The sequence below is a fragment of the Balaenoptera acutorostrata genome, chromosome 19, assembly GCF_949987535.1.
Source record: "Balaenoptera acutorostrata chromosome 19, mBalAcu1.1, whole genome shotgun sequence".
NCBI lineage: Eukaryota > Metazoa > Chordata > Mammalia > Artiodactyla > Balaenopteridae > Balaenoptera > Balaenoptera acutorostrata.
The window spans coordinates 63,562,771-63,578,633 of NC_080082.1; the positions used below are offsets into that span (position 1 = coordinate 63,562,771).

The 15,863-nt window shown below is 51.8% G+C and overlaps 1 protein-coding gene across 4 annotated transcripts; it reads right to left on the bottom strand.

The window, feature by feature from the left end:
* Positions 1-1,979: 1,979 nt before the first annotated feature.
* TNNT1 (troponin T1, slow skeletal type) lies at positions 1,980-15,220 on the bottom strand. Of its 4 annotated transcripts, none has more exons than XM_057533618.1 (13): positions 15,176-15,220; positions 15,054-15,075; positions 14,741-14,770; positions 14,502-14,573; positions 13,659-13,680; positions 10,719-10,782; positions 9,889-10,005; positions 9,598-9,675; positions 6,893-7,006; positions 6,186-6,295; positions 3,126-3,216; positions 2,982-3,022; positions 1,980-2,123 (listed from the first exon to the last, which is right to left on the bottom strand). In XM_057533618.1, exons 1-13 carry the CDS (start codon positions 15,203-15,205, stop codon positions 2,078-2,080), a joined length of 837 nt encoding a protein of 278 aa, XP_057389601.1. In that variant the 5' UTR covers positions 15,206-15,220; the 3' UTR covers positions 1,980-2,077. The 4 variants fall into 4 exon arrangements, with proteins under 4 accessions (XP_057389601.1, XP_057389600.1, XP_057389603.1 ...); XM_057533617.1 differs by having other exon boundaries at positions 14,720-14,770; XM_057533620.1 differs by lacking the exon at positions 14,502-14,573.
* Between the last annotated feature and the right edge of the window lie 643 nt (positions 15,221-15,863).

Here is a 15,863-nt window from a genome sequence, read left to right on the forward strand (position 1 = left end):
GGCTGGGTGTATGCTGTTTTTGGATGCTTGTGTTTGTTGTGTCTGTAAGCTTTGGTGTAAATATGTCTGTATTTTTGTGAGTTTTATTTATGGGAGACACAATCTGGGGTATCTGCTCAACCCATACAACTTACTACAGGATGTGCTCCCACCATAAGTTCTATTAGGAATCTTTAGGTTCATATGCTTAGACTTTAACCTCTATTTAACAAATTCTATTCTACTACAATTGTTAGGAATTCCAGCTCTGGTTTAGGCAGTCCTGGATTTGATCTTGCCTCTGCCCACTTTCTAGCTCTGTGACCTAGGCTTAGTCTCTTTATCTCTGCCTCTCGTAGCTGTTGAGATGGTGTACCTGGCCTGTCTCATAGGTAGACATCAGCTCTGTACAGGCATTTTTATATTCCACTCATTACAATTCTCTTCTGCCCTTCTCTTTTCCATGATGAAGGTTTTTTTCAATTCTCAAGCCTGCTGTTTTCTCTCAATGCTAGCACCGGAAGTTTGATGCTTAACCTGGGAACTGCAGGCCCTCCTCAAGGCTGGTGAAAATAACCTCAGAAAGATAAGAAGAAGATGTGGGTTAGGGGAGACTGGGTCAGAGACCACTAACTGCCTGCCCATCAAAAATAGAACCCTGCTTTTGTTTGGAGGAGCAAAACACCCAACCAGCTAAAGAGCGAGCAAGAGACCTAGTCATCTTTGCAGTTAGGGGTGGCCGATAAGATGTAAGTGAGCATTGCTGGGTGGGGCATCCAGAAAGTCTTTGGAAAGGGATTTGATTTAGCTGAGAGGTGCACGTTTCTGCCTTCTTGTCTTCTTCTGCCTTCCTTCCTGGAAGCGGATGTGATGGCTTGGAGCTCCAGAAATCATATTGTGACCCATCTGTGACCTCACAGACGGAGGCAGAGCAGAAAGGCGGGAGCCATCTCGGTTCCTGATGGCAGTTTTGTGGGGTTTTTTTAGGTTTATCCACTTTTGGCTTTCTGTTTTGTTTTGTTTTCAAGAGCCACAGTGCCTTTACTTAACTATTTTTAAAAATTGAAGTACAGTTAATTTACAATGTTGTGTTAGTTTCAGGTGTACAGCAAAGTGACTCAGTTATTTTATATATATATATATATATATATTATTATTCAGATTCTTTTCTCTTATAGGTTATTGCAATTTTTTTTTTTTTTTGGCTACGCCCTGCAGCTTGTGGGATCTTAGTTCCCCAACGAGGGATCGAACCCAGGCCCCCAGCAGTGGAAGCGCAGAGTCCTAACCACTGAACCACCCTATTACAAAATATTGAGTATAGTTCCCTGTGCTGTACAGTAGGTCCTTGTTGGGTATCTATCTTATATATAGCAGTGTGATCAGTGGGTTTTTGTTTTTAGTCTATTCACAAGGTTGTGCAACTGTCACTACTGTCTAATTCCACAACACTCCCATCACCCCCAAAAAGAAAGACCATTCCTTTTAGCCATAACCCCTCATTCCTTCCTTCCCCTGAGGCCCTGGAGACCACGACTCTACTCCCTGCCTCTATGGATTTGCCTTCTAGAAATTTCCTATCAGTGGCATCACACAATGTGTGGCCTTTTGTGTCTGGCTTCTTTCGTTATGATTTGGAGACTCATCTACGTTGTAGCCTGTGTCAGAGCCTCCTTCGTTTTTATGGCTGAATGATATTCCCTTGTATCCATTCACCAGTGGACGGACGTTTGGGTTGTTTCCACCTCTTGGCTATTGTGAGTAACGCTGCCAAGATTCCTGTACAAGTTTTCGTGAGGACAGAGATTTTCAGTTCTCTTGGGGCAGAATTGCTGGGTCCTATGGTAACTCTACGTTTAACTTTTTGAGGAACCGCTGGACTGTTTTCCAAAGCGGCAGCCCCATTTTCCATTCCTGCCAGCTGTGTGTGAGGGTTCAACCTTACACATTACCGTCATGATTGTTGAAGGTTCTAATAATAACAATCAAAGAACAGCAGGTGCTGCAGGGGGAGCATTTATTTCAAGCCACAGATGGGACACACACTCCCAGGGCTCCCGGGTGCCTGGAGGGGGGTCGGGGGGCAGCGCCCAGATCCTCACTTCCAGCGGCCTCCAACGCGGCCCTTCCCGGCCCCCTTCCGGCTGTAGGAGAAGGAGGGGTGTCAGGAAGGAAGGCCTCCCTGACCCACCTCTGAGATGGGTCCCTGTCCTCAATTCAGGGAGCCCATCCCCCCAAATCCCCGCCCTCCCCGCCAGAGGAAGAGGCCGGCAAGTGCCTTCTCATTGGGTTCACTGCCTGGAGTGGCGTGATTAGTGGTCACAGGCCCACAGGCGGGTAGGAGTTGGTGTCAGTGGGTGAGCTCGGGATGCTCATGTGGGCGCTGATAAATATTTATGGGTACAGGGAAGGGGGAAGGAAAGGGTGAGTGACTGAGAGAGGGTCGGGGAGGCTGGGGTGAAAGAGACAGAAAGATGGAAAGTGAGATGGAGAGAGAAGATGAAGAGAAGGCAGAAGGGAGGGAGGGAGGGAAGGAGAGAGGGGAGACAGAACAAGAAACAGAGGAAAAGCCGGGCTTCTCAACCTCAGCACGAGCGACATTCGGGGCTGGATCATTCTGTGGTGGGGGCCGTCCTGTGCGTTGTAGGACGTGCAACAGCAGCCCTGGGCTCCACCCACCGGGTGCCAGTAGTGTCCCCCTCCCCAAACAGGTTCCAGACATCCCCCGATGTCCCCAGGCTCGGGGGCAAGATCATCCCCGCCCCGAGAACCAGTGATTTAGAGGGACATAGAAACGGGCATTGAGACCCCAGAAGAGAGCTGGAGGGTGGAGAGGAAAGGACAGATTATGAGACCGTCCCAGAGAAAGAGGGACAAAGACAGAGCCCCCAAGAAGGGGTGGAGAACTGAAACTCAGAGTAAGGGACAGCAAGAGGAAAGGAAAGAGAGGCCCCAAGAGTCAGAGGGAGGGGTGTGGGGCTCAGGGCCGGGTTCACACTTACAACTTCTGGGCGTGGCTGATGCGATTGTACAGAACATTGATCTGCAGAGACAGGAGGGAGATTCTGGCACAGCCGGAGGGACAGGCCCGCTCACCCCTTACCCAGCCCCAGCCCAGCCTGGCCTTCAGCAGAGATGGGTCTCACCTCATATTTCTGCTGCTTCATCTTCTCCATCAGGTCAAACTTCTCGGACTCCAAATGGTGGATCCAGTCCGACAGTTCCTGGGCCTTCTCCCTGGCAGGGCAGAAGGGCTGTCATGGAAGGGAGCCAGGCCAGGCCATGAGCCCAGAGAGGTTGAGGGAACTGTTCAAAGCCACACAGCGAGTCTCTGAGTTCGACATTATTGGTGCCATTTTGTTAATATTGGAGGCCACGATATTCAAAGTGAATTGCAGCAAGGGGTTTTAAAATCTCTGCCCACTTCTCCATATCCAAAACAGAGAGCTCACGTTTCTCTAAGGGAGAATGAGCATGGTTAAGGGCCTAGGCCCTGGAGTCAGAAAGCCTTGGTTCAAATACCAGCTTTGGAATTCTCCGGTTTGTGACTATGGCCAAGTGACTCCCCCTAGGATCCTTTTTCCCTCTCCAGAAAAATGTAGAAATCAAACGGTGAAAGAAATGGCTGGATGCCCACCTTCTCCCTTTCTTCCTTAGAAATCGAATTTTTTGCAGTAGGCTCAGTTAAAAAGTTTCTCGGGCTTCCCTGGTGGCGCAGTGGTTGAGAGTCTGCCTGCCAATGCAGGGGACACGGGTTCGAGCCCTGGTCTGGGAAGATCCCACATGCCGCGGAGCAACTGGGCCCGTGAGCCACAATTACTGAGCCTGCGCGTCTGGAGCCTGTGCTCCGCAACAAGAGAGGCCGCGACAGTGAGAGGCCCGCGCACCGCGATGAAGAGTGGCCCCCACTTGCCGCAACTGGAGAAAGCCCTTGCACAGAAACGAAGACCCAACACAGCCAAAAATAAATAAATAAATAAATTTAAAAAAAAAAAAAAAAAAAAAAAAAAAAAAGTTTCTCTCCCCAATCTCCCTTACAGGTAGGGTAGCCAATGGGATGAAAGTAGGTCATTGGGTGGAGCTTCCAGGTAAGACTTTGTGGGTCTTGCTTTGTCATTTCTGCTGCTTGGATGTGATGGCTGGAACTCCACCAGCCACATTGGACCATGAGGTGATTTTGAGGACAGAAATATTGGGCTAAAAGTAGTGGAGCAGAAAAATAGGAGCCTGAGTCTCTAATGATTTTGTAGAGTTGCCATACCAGCTATGGACTACAGATTTCTTCTACGTGAGAAAACAAACCTCTATATTTTAGGCTGCTATAGTCAGATCTCAGTTATTAGAGGCCAAACTTATTCTGAACTTAAAAATCTACTGCCTTGAACTGTTATAGAATGAGAGAATAGGTAAAAAGTACCTGGCACATGCTAAATACTCGACAAAGCTAGTTGTTACTATTCTTTTTATTCTTACTAGCAGTCTTTGTTTTCTTTTGCCAGCTAATGGTCTTCAAATGCTGTCTCTTCCGTGGTGTATTTTACTTTAAAATTTTATAGACCATCACATGACCTCTATCTAATAAATAAAACTTAAATAACTTGAGATCCTCAAAAAATATTAGTAGACCCCTGGGCTTCCCTGGTGGCGCAGTGGTTGAGAATCTGCCTGCCAATGCAGGGGACACGGGTTCGAGCCCTGGTCTGGGAAGATCCCACATGCCGCGGAGCAACTAGGCCTGTGAGCCACAACTACTGAGCCTGCGCATCTGGAGCCTGTGCTCCACAACAAGAGAGGCCGCGATAGTGAAAGGCCCGCGCACCGCGATGAAGAGTGGCCCCCACTTGCCGCAACTAGAGAAAGCCCTCGCACAGAAACGAAGACCCAACACAGCCAAAAATAAATAAATAAATAAAATTAAAAAAAAAATTAGTAGGCCCAAATTATGAGTGGATGTGTGGTGAGGGAAGGAAAAAGGAGGAAAAAGGAACTTTAGCGACATGTTATTTAGTGCTAGGCCCTGTGATAACGTGACTGGGGAAGGACGGCATATCGCCAGTGGTGGGCTGGAGCCAAATCTGTGCATCCTTTCCCGACTCCGAGTGCACTGTTCTCACACTGGTAGTTTGAAATCAGCACGGTGGGAGTATTTACACCGTGGAAATGAGCAAATGCTAAGATGTGGACTTTTAGACCCTGGAGATCCACGTGTTAAACATTTACCATCACACCACTTTGTAAAAGAGTGATGAAGAGCACAGACTACCGCACCAGACTGCCTGGGTTCAAATCCCCACTCTTCCACTTGCAAGGTGTGCAACCCTGGAAAGGTTACTCAACCTCTCTGTGCCTAGGGTTGCTCTTTTTTTTTTTTTTTTTTTAATGTGCCAGTTGCTTGCTTATCTTTAACATGAGGGTGATAACAGTATTATAGTATCTGCCTCGGGTTGTAAGCCCTCCACAGGGGGCTGCTGCTGCCGTTATGATGACGATGGTGATGGGCTCACTGACCTTCCACTGCTCTGTGATGTAGATTTTGTTATCATAGCCCCATTTTACCAGTGAGGGAAGCAAGGCTCACAGAAGGTAAACAACGAGCCTAAGATCACACAGCGGTAAGTGGTGAAGCCGGCACTGAGCCCCTGGCAAGTGGTTTCACATGTTGAGCTCCAAACCCCATCACTGTGCTGCCTATGAGGTGGTGGATGTTTCTGACTTTAAAGTCTGTGCCTGGGCCAGAAAATGTCAAGACGCAGACGAGGGCCCCGAAGGAAAGACCCTCCCCGGCCTTCCCTCAGGTGGCTTATCATGAGATCCAGGCTGTACAGACAGTGAGCTGTGAAGGGCAAGATAGAGCCCCATCCAGAAGAGATTTGGCTGGAAAACTGTTGCCAGTGCGTCTGGCTTTAATTCAGGTAAAAGATGGGGCCCATTCAGAGTTCCCAGGGGACATCAAAACACCATAATCTCCTAAATTTTGGTCAGATCTGTTGTCTGGCTTCCGTATTATCACCCAGACTCTACAGGTCTCGGCACCCACAAAACATGGGTCCTATATCAGTGAAACATTCCACAGGGGAGTCTACAGGGGCGCAGAGAGGGAGAGACACTTGCCCAAAGTCACACAGCACCAGGGCTTCTGCCCAACTTGGATCTGGGTCAGGCATCCCCTTATCTGCCTGTCTCATACCCAGGCCTCTCCCACCTACCGGAGCTGTTCTTCTCCCATGTGGTCGATGTTCAGAGCCTTTTTACGCTCCGACAAGACGCGCACTTTCGCCTCACGCCCTGTCTGGCGCTTACCCCGCTTCTGTTCTGCCTGACGGTTGGAAAGGACATTGTGAGCTGGGGGATGGGTCATCCGGATGGCTCCGCACCTCAGGACCCAGGGGTCTGGGCCCCCAGCCCCTCCTCCCTCAGACCCAGGGGTCCAGTCCCCCATCCCCTCCTCCCTCAGACCCAGGGGTCCAGGCCCCCAGCTCCTCCTCCCTCAGACCCAGGGGCCCAGGCCCCCAGCCCCTCCTCCCTCAGACCCAGGTGTCCCGGCCCCCAGCCCCTCCTCCTTCAACCCAGACCACCAACCCCTCCCCCTTCACACGCAGGGGTCCCAGCCCCCAGCCCCTCGCCCCTCTGACCCAGGGGTCCAGGCCCCCAGTGCCTCCCCCCTCACACCAAGGGTTCCGGAACCCCCAACCCTCCCTCCTCAGACCCAAGGGTCTGGGCCCCCATTCCCTCCACCCTCAGACCCAGGGGTCCGGGCCACAAGCCCCTCCTCCATCAGCCCAGACCCCCAGCCCCTCCACCCTCAGACCCAGGGGTCCGGGCCCCCAGCCCCTCCTCCCACGTCTTAGGGAGACCAGTCCTTTGCGCACCACACCACCCGTTTCCGGTTGAGGCCCCAGCAGGCTGAGCTCACCTTGACCAGGTAGCCCCCAAAGTGGGCCCCAATGTTGGACAGAACCTTCTTCTTCTTGGCGTCGTCCTCAGCCCGCTTCTTGGCCTCTTCCTCTTCCTTCCGCATCTTCTCCTCCTGCGGGAAGAAAGGGTTTAATTCCTGGGCCTCCCTCCAGCACCCTGGACTGAGAGGGGAGGGGGTCTGAGATGGGCACGTGGGAGGGGGCCCTCTTCTGCACTGAGTGAAGCGGGGATCAATCAGACCCAAGCGTAAAACAAGGTCAATATCAGAACAGGCAAGGATGCTGACGGTCCCCTCCTCACCTTTCCAGGCCTGGCTGTGTGACCACCTGAAACTCCTTCCTCCTCTTTGAGACTTTATATACCACCCCCAAGGAAAATATTAAACTAGTGGAGGGATGTGCTTGCTTTTTCTGCATGCTCCAGCCTAAAATGGCCAATGGTGATCTTTGCTGTGTGACCTCAGTGCAGGCACATACCCTCTCTGGGACTTACTCTTCCTTAGTCTCATGAGAGGAGAATGACTGTCCTCAGAGGGTCATGGAAGGTAACTTGTGATGGGAGTCGGGAGGCTTGGGGCAGTAAAGAGGCTCTTGGCCTTGAGCCTGAGGAAGAGGTTCTAGAATGCCTTCACTAAGGCATTACCACAACCAGAAAGTCTGCATTGCATGTTCCAGAATTAGTGGCTTGTCCAGACCAAAGCCCCCTCCCCACTGGAGAGGCAGGTGAGATGGGTATGATGGTGTTTCACTTGTCCAGGATTCCCCACCTGAATTAATTTCCTCTCGCTGCTGTAATTTGCAAACGGAGTGGCTTAAAACAATGAAAGTTTATCAGCTTATAGTTCTGCGGGTCAGAAGTCTGAAATGGGTCTCATGAGCTAAGTCAAGGTATGGACACGGCTGGGTCCTTCTGGAGGCATTAGGGGAGATTCACTCCCTTTGCTCTTCTGGCTTCTAGGGGCCGCCTGCATCCCTTGGCTCGGGGCCACTTCCTCCATCTTCAAAGGTCCTCCCTTGTATAAGGACCCTTGTGATAACATTGGGCTCACCCAGAAAATCCAGGAGAATCTCCCGATCTCAAGATCCTTCACTTAATCAAACCTACAAAGTCCCTTCTGCCAGGTAGGTTCCCATATTCATAGTCTCTGGGAATTAAGATGTGGACATTTTTGGGAGACCAGTCCTTTGCGTACCACACCACCCGTTTCCTGTTCTTCTTTTTTTTTTTTTTTATAAATTTACTTATTTTATTTATTTATTTTTGGCTGTGTTGGGTCTTCGTTGCCGCACGGGGGCTTTCTTTAGTCGCGTCGAGCGGGGGCTATTCTTCGTTGTGGTGCGCGGGCTTCTCATTGCGGTGGCTTCTCTTGTTGCGGAGCACGGGCTCTAGGCGCGCAGGCTTCAATAGTTGTGGCACGTGGGCTCAGTAGTTGTGGCTTGCGGGCTCTAGAGTGCAGGCTCAATAGTTGTGGCACACGGGCTTAGCTGCTCCGTGGCATGCGGGTTCTTCCTGGATCAGGGATTGAACCCGTGTCCCCTGCATTGGCAGGCAGATTCTTATCCACTGCGCCACTAGGGAAGTCCCCGTTTCCTGTTCTTTAAAAGTGGTTTCAGGGGGCTTCCCTGGTGGCACAGTGGTTAAGAATCCGCCTGCCAATGCAGGGGACACGGGTTCGAGCCCTGGTCCGGGACTATCCCACATGTCATGGAGCAACTAAGCCTGTGCGCCACAACTACTGAGCCTGTGCTCTAGAGCCCACAAGCCACACCTACTGAGCCTGCGTGCCACAACTAGTGAAGCCCACATGTCTAGAGCCCGTGCTCTGAAACAAGAGAAGCCACCGCAGTGAGAAGCCCGTGCACCGCAACGAAGAGTAGCCCCCGCTCACCGCAACTAGAGAAAGCCCACACGCATCAACGAAGACCCAATGCAGCCAATAAATAAATAAATAAATAAAGTGGTTTGAGGGACTTCACTGGTGGTCCAGTGGTTAAGACTCTGTGAGGGGGCATGGGTTCGATCCCTGGTCGGGGAACTAAGATCCCACGTGCCGCGCAGCGTGGCAAAAAAAAAAAAAGTGGTTTGAGTGAGCCACTCCTGATGCCAAGTCAGGTCATGTTTTCAAGGGTTAAACCAATGGAAGCATTCTAGCCACTGTCTCCCAACTAGCCAGTGATTCACTCCGCGGTGGACAGGTGAACAATCTGAAAACATCCCAGGATTTGTGCAGGAGACAGAGAAAAGATGAGTTTAAGCCAGAGCTGCTGGTGGCCATTTGCCACCCCTGCCTGGGAACCATCTGGTTTGCCTGGGACTGACGGGATGCAGGATTTTCAGGGCTCAGACCAGGAAAGTGCCAGGCAAACCAGGATGAGTTGCGCACCCTCCTGGACACATTGTCCACAGAAATATTGGCCAAGATGGGAAGATAAAACCTGGGTCTTTGTGATATTATTTGAGTCCCTTGATCCAGCCATGCCTGAAGCAAGCCATGCCCTAGACCTTTTAGTTATATGAGCCAATAAAGTTCTCTTTCTGCTAAGTTCAGTTTGGGTTGGAGTTTCTGTCCCTTCCAACAGAAAGACCCTTGAATAATACAGCATGAGGACTTTTATGGGATCACAGAGAATATTATGAGTGGAAAATTGCAGTGTCCAGCTGAAAAAGTAACATTTGGGCTCCGGGAGGAGGGGAAACACCCACCACCAGCTTAGCCTGACGCTCGCGCTCCTTCTCGGTTCTGAAGCGCTGTTGCTCAGCTCTCTCCGACCGGCGCCGCTCCTGGGGGAGAGAGAAGAATGAGGGGGTGCAGGGACCACCAGGCACCCCCTTTATCACTTCCCAGGGTAGGTCAAGAGTGGCGATGGGCACCAACTTGGGTACTTTCCCAAAAGTTTCAGCCTTGGGTCTGTAGTGGACGGGAACGTATCTCCCAAGACCCAAAGGATGGAAGGAGGGAGAAGAATTTGGGGAACCCCACCTCCCTTGACTCACAATGCGTTCTTTTAGCGCCACAAGCTCCTCTTCCTCTTTCTTCCGCTGTTCAAAATGCACATCAATGAGCGTCTGCAGCTCCAGCAGATCTTTTTCCATGCGCTTCCGGTGGATGTCCTAGGGGACAGAGGGTGGGAGCACGGTCATTCCCCAGGTGTTGCCCCAAGAGGGCGCCAACCTCTCAGCACTTCTGAGAAGCATCAGGAGGGGGAGCCCTTTGCAGCAAGAATTGGTGTGGTTGGGCTTCCCTGGTGGCCCAGTGGTTAAGAATCCGTCTGCCAATGCAGGGCACACATGTTTGAGCCCTAGTCTGGGAAGATACCACATGCCACAGAGCAACTAAGCCCGTGCGCCACAACTACTGAGCCTGCGCTCTAGAGCCCGTGAGCCACAACTACTGAAGCCCGCGCGCCTAGAGCCCGTGCTCCGCAACAAGAGAAGCCACCGCAATGAGAAGCCCGCGCACCCCAACGAAGAGTAGCCCCCGCTCGCTCTGCAACTAGAGAAAGCCCGCGCGGAGCAACGAAGACCCAACGCAGGCAAAAATAAATTAAAAAAAAAAAAAAAAAAAAAAGAATTGGTGGCGTTGACAGCTGGGACAGACGTCTGCCATGCACTGTGTTTCCAGCAGATGGCGGCAAAGCATCGTATTCTGACACTAAACTAAGGGGCTGTCAAGGCACAATTCCAAAAGAAGGGGGTAGGAAACAAACAAACAAAAGGGAAAGGACAAAAACAAACAAAAAACAGTGGCTAGGAAGGGGCGCCTCTTCCTAATTTGCACCCTATAGGCTAGCAGCCCCTGCTGGGATGGGATGTCTGTTACTTACATCGAAGTCCACACGTTCCCCCTCTGGGATCTTTGGGGGGATCAGCGGAGGTACCACGGGCCGGCTGAGTGGACAGAAGAGAAGAAACACTGAGTAGTCTGACCTCCCTGCTGGGCTGCAACAGCCACACGTGCGCTGAGCGCCTGGAATGAGGCTGGTCCAGATCAGAGGGGCTGTCAGTGAAATGCACTGGATTTCACAGACTTGGTTGAACAAAAGAATGTAAAATATTTTACTAATAACGTTTTATATGGATTAATGTTGAAATTACGAGATTTTGGCTATAACAGGTTGAGTAAAATACGCTATTGGGATTAATTTTACCTGTTTGGGTTTACTTCTTAAAAGGCTGCTAGTAAAAAAAAAAAAATGTTTTTTAAGTTATTACATATGTGGCTTGCATTGTATTTGTATTGGGTGGTGCTGCTCTGGGGGACTGCCCTTGTCCTCTCCTTGATTTCCTGCCCTGGGCACTCCCACTTCCTGGAATTTTCTCTTTCTTTCTTTCTTTTTTTTTTAAGCTGGAGAATTTATTTTTATTCTTGCAGTTTTATACTAGGAAGTCAACAATTTAATAATTCATTGTTCACAATTGATTTATAAGAAACTTTAATCCTTAAATTGTACATCAGTACCCTATGACTCCAAATCTTATTTATCACTCTCCTTCAAGTCTGAAGAAAATGATCATGTAATCTATTAACTTCCACAGACAGCACAGTCCCACTGACATAACATTTGGTTTGAAGTCCTACACTCATATGAAAATTAAGAATAGCCAGTATCAAACTGGCCTGAAACCTGATTGTGTTCCTGGCTCAGGATACCTGTAGTAAATTTGTAAGTCCACACAATGACACAAAAATAAACTAGGGTGTGTATATCGTATAAAAAACTTTTCACAGTGGAGTAAAAATAACATTAAAATGTTACAAAATTTCAATCATATTACAGTGTTTTAATCAATTAGCTTTCAAAATGCCTGATTAACTGAATTAAATGCAAATAACTTTGTATGGGATTTTTTTTTTATGTTTGCCCAGCATTTCAAAATGATTATGGAATATAACTTTTAAAATACGCTATACATATTGCACTTTTCTGCTAGGCTGGGCTAGTATCTTCCATGGCAAGATACCAAAACTATTGAATAAAATACACTTTAAAATCAATAGGTATTTTATTAATTTCCTTGAAATTATCATCATCATTACCAAAACCTTCCAGGATTTTGTAAGATTTGATTCCTTAAATACAGTTTTAAAGTTTAACTTAAGGAATGAAAAATACCCTCATATATTTGACTTTTTGTTTCCTTTTTTGGTCATTCAATGATCAAAGAGAATTTTAAACAAATTATGCTTCATCTTTCCTGGCTTAATAAAAAGCAACAATTTCTATTATTCAGATTAAGAGAGTTTTGCCCTTTGATTCATTCGTGGGACACTCTTGTGATTAATGTCATTCACTCCTGTGACTTCGGTTATCATCCATTACCGAGGATTCACCAACTCTGTCTCCAGCCCAGACTCTCTCCCAAACCCCAGACTCCAGTAAACAGACGCTTCCTGAACATTTCCTGCCTTTGCACACACCCTGCCCCAACTGAGCTCATCAACCTGTGGGTCTCTCAGTCTGTGGCCCCTTTCCACCCTATGCCTTCTGCTCCAGCTTAGGCCTTTTCCCCTTGAAAACTCACCACATCCTACAGTTCCCTGGCCATGTCATGTGCCTTTGTGCCCCCGGGACTTTGCACACTCCGTTTGCTCTGCCTACAATGCACTTCCCCTGATATACTCCACCCCTGAGACCTTCCCTCCTCCAACAAGCTTTCCCTGACACTGAAGCACACCTGTGCTTTCATGTGCCCCTGTGCTCTCAGCCAGATCTGATCCTCAGCCCCCTCTGAAATTGACCACTAATCACGCCACTCCAGGCAGTGAACCCAATGAGAAGGCACTTGCCGGCCTCTTCCTCTGGCGGGGAGGGCGGGGATTTGGGGGGATACACTCCCTGAATTGAGGACAGCCCTTCCATGGCTCCCGGGTGCCCCAGAGAATTTCTGCATCTCATGCTCGATTGCTGCCTCCTTGCATCTCCAAGCTTTGTCCCCAACGTCACACCCTCCAGGGGTGAGCTCTCACAGACTTCACTGGTCTGCCTAGTTTGGATCTTTCTCATCAGAATGACCTGTGCCTGCATCTGTTGCCTGAAAAACTAGCCTAGATCCAGCTACTGGACTTTGCACACACCACTCCGCTTCGTCATCTTACAATCTCCCTTCTACTTCCTTCAGCTAGCAAACTGAAGGACTCCGCCCTCAGGACTCAGCATCACCTCCCCTAGGAAGCCTTCCTTGATTGCCTAGGGCACAGATAGGGCCCTCTTCTGCACTACCATTGCTGTATCTGGGTCTGTTTCACCAACAGGACAGCAAGAGTCTAACTCTTGCCAAACACAGTGGGAAGTTCACCAGAAATGTTTGTGGAAAGAAGGAATCACTGTCCTTTTCTATGTTTCCATTTCCCCACTCTCCTTCTCTGCCTTTCTTGCACCCTATCTCTGGAGGTGGGGGACATATTTAAAAGGACATGATTTGGGGCTTCCCTGGTGGCGCAGTGGTTGAGAATCTGCCTGCCAATGCAGGGGACACGGGTTCGAGCCCTGGTCTGGGAAGATCCCACATGCCGCAGAGCAACTAGGCCTGTGAGCCACAATTACTGAGCCTGCGCGTCTGGAGCCTGTGCTCCGCAACAAGAGAGGCCGCGATAGTGAGAGGCCTGCGCGCCGCGATGAAGAGTGGTCCCCACTTGCCACAACTAGAGAAAGCCCTCGCACAGAAACGAAGACCCAACACAGCCATAAATAAAATAAAAAATAAATAAAAAAAAAAAAAAAAAAAAAGGACATGATTGGGACCCCCACCCCTCAGGATCTCACCTTGGTTTGGGGCGCTCCTCTTCTGGTGGAGGGATACAAAAAGATAATTAGCAAGAGTTCTTGGGGTGGGCATGACACATCCAAAGGAGGGACCCCCCCTCCAAGCCTTGGTCCCCACAAGCCCAGTTCCCTTCTCCTGCAGCTCTGGGGGAAGGGTATGGGGGGGGAAGAGGATAAGGGAAATCGGGGTGGCTATAAAGGAGGGAGAGGGTCACACGCATCAGATATACATTCAGAACTGGTGTGGGGATCCCCTCCCACTTCTCTGGGAACCCAGGTGTCCAAACCCCCAGACCATAAGGAGAAAAAAAAAGCAAACCCTCAGACCCTCGTTCTACATACCCAGAGCTCCTGCCCTCCATCAAGATCTAGCAGTGCAGGGAGGCCCCAAGCCCCCTCTTCACTCGGTGACCCAGGAGTTGCGTCCCCAGCCCCCTCCCCCTTGGGGACAGAGGAATACGGACTCCCACCGCTAGTCCCTTCTACAGCCCACGCCCCAACCTTTGAATGTATATGAAGGAGACAAGTAACAGACAGGCGAAGATGAGAGGGGGGAGGGGTGCCTCTCCGCAAACATCCAACCCTTCTATAAGTATTCCTCCAGACTGGGGAAGAAGGCTTGGGTGTCGGTCCCTTTAAGAAGGAAGGGAACGGGTTAAAGCCGTTGCGAGGCTATTTCCCTTCCTGGCCACCAGAGGGCGCGAGAGCTCTCCGGGGCTTAAAGGACCGGGCCTGGGGCGGGTTACGGGGACGGGTTACGGGAGCGGGGAGGGAGTCATCTTGGAGGTCAGGGCCCTGAGGACCCCCGAAATCGGCCTCAGGAAGCGAAGCAGCCGCGGTTACCTCGCTCAGCCACCGGCTCCGGCTCCTCGGGGGCTGGGGAGGGGGCGGGAGGAGAAGCGAGGATTTGGGGAGCTGGGGGAGGGGAGCAGCCATGCCCGGATGCGGGAAGGGGAGAGAGGGGAGAGAGGGGAGAGGCTGTTAAAGGAGCTGAGGCCGAGGCCATCGAGATCCCCGTCCCCCGCCCACCCAGCCGCCCGGTCCTGCGTCCAGCTCCAGACCTGCGGAGTCCAGGGCCTCACCTTCCTCCTCCTCCTCCGCAGCCTCCTCTTCTGGAAGGGGTGGGGGAGAGAAGAGGCGGCGTGAGGAGCCCGGGGCGGGGACGGAAGGGGCTTCAGATGGGGGAAGAGTGGGGGAGTGCGCAGAGACCCGCGCTCGGGTTCAAGTCTCGTCTAGACGGGGGGACCCCTCTGGGCCTCAGCTGCAAGTGGGCCCACTGAGCTTTTCCCACGGGCCGTGCGGACCAGGAGGGTGGGCGTAGGGCAGGGTGGGCTAAGATGCGCCGAGGCGTCCCCACCTCCCCTCCCCCCCAAGGCCAGCCCACTCTCCACTCACCTTCAGGCTGCTCCCTAGGGACCCGGGTGGGAAGGAAAGAGGGAGGGGGAGAGTTAGGCGCCTTGGCGGGGGGAGATGTCTCCACCGCTGCAGGGCCCCAGCCCCCCTGCCAGCATCACTCACTCATATTCCTGCTCTTCGGCGTCCGACATCCTGGTGTCCTGGTGTGACCTACGAGCAGCAGAGAACAGGCGGAGTGGGGTGGGGCCCAGAGGAGGAGGGGCTGGGGGCCGGGATCCCTGGGTCTGAGGGGGGAGGGGCTGGGGGCCTGGACTCCTGGGTCTGAGGGAGGAGGGGCCGGGGGCCTGGGCTCCTGGGTCTGAGGGAGGAGGGGCTGGGGGCCTGGACCCCTGGGTCTGAGGGGGGAGGGGCTGGGGGCCGGGACCCCTGGGTCTGAGGGAGGAGGGGCTGGGGGCCTGGACCCCTGGGTCTGAGGGAGGAGGGGCTGGGGGCCGGGACCCCTGGGTCTGAGAGAGGAGGGGTTGGGGGCCTGGACCCCTGGGTCTGAGGGGGGAGGGGCTGGGGGCCTGGAGCCCTGGGTCTGAGGGGGGAGGGGCCGGGAGCCTGGACTCCTGGGTCTGAGGGAGGAGGGGCTGGGGGCCTGGAGCCCTGGGTCTGATGGGGGAGGGGCTGGGGGCCTGGAGCCCTGGGTCTGAGGGAGGAGGGGCTGGGGACCCCCAACTCCTAAAGACTCCTAAACCGCGGGTGAAGACAGCGCATTGGGAGATATGGTCCGGGCAGAGCCCCAAGGCTGCAGCCCCCGCCCCCTGACCACAGCTGTCCCCTTTTGTCTTATGACAAGTCCGTAGG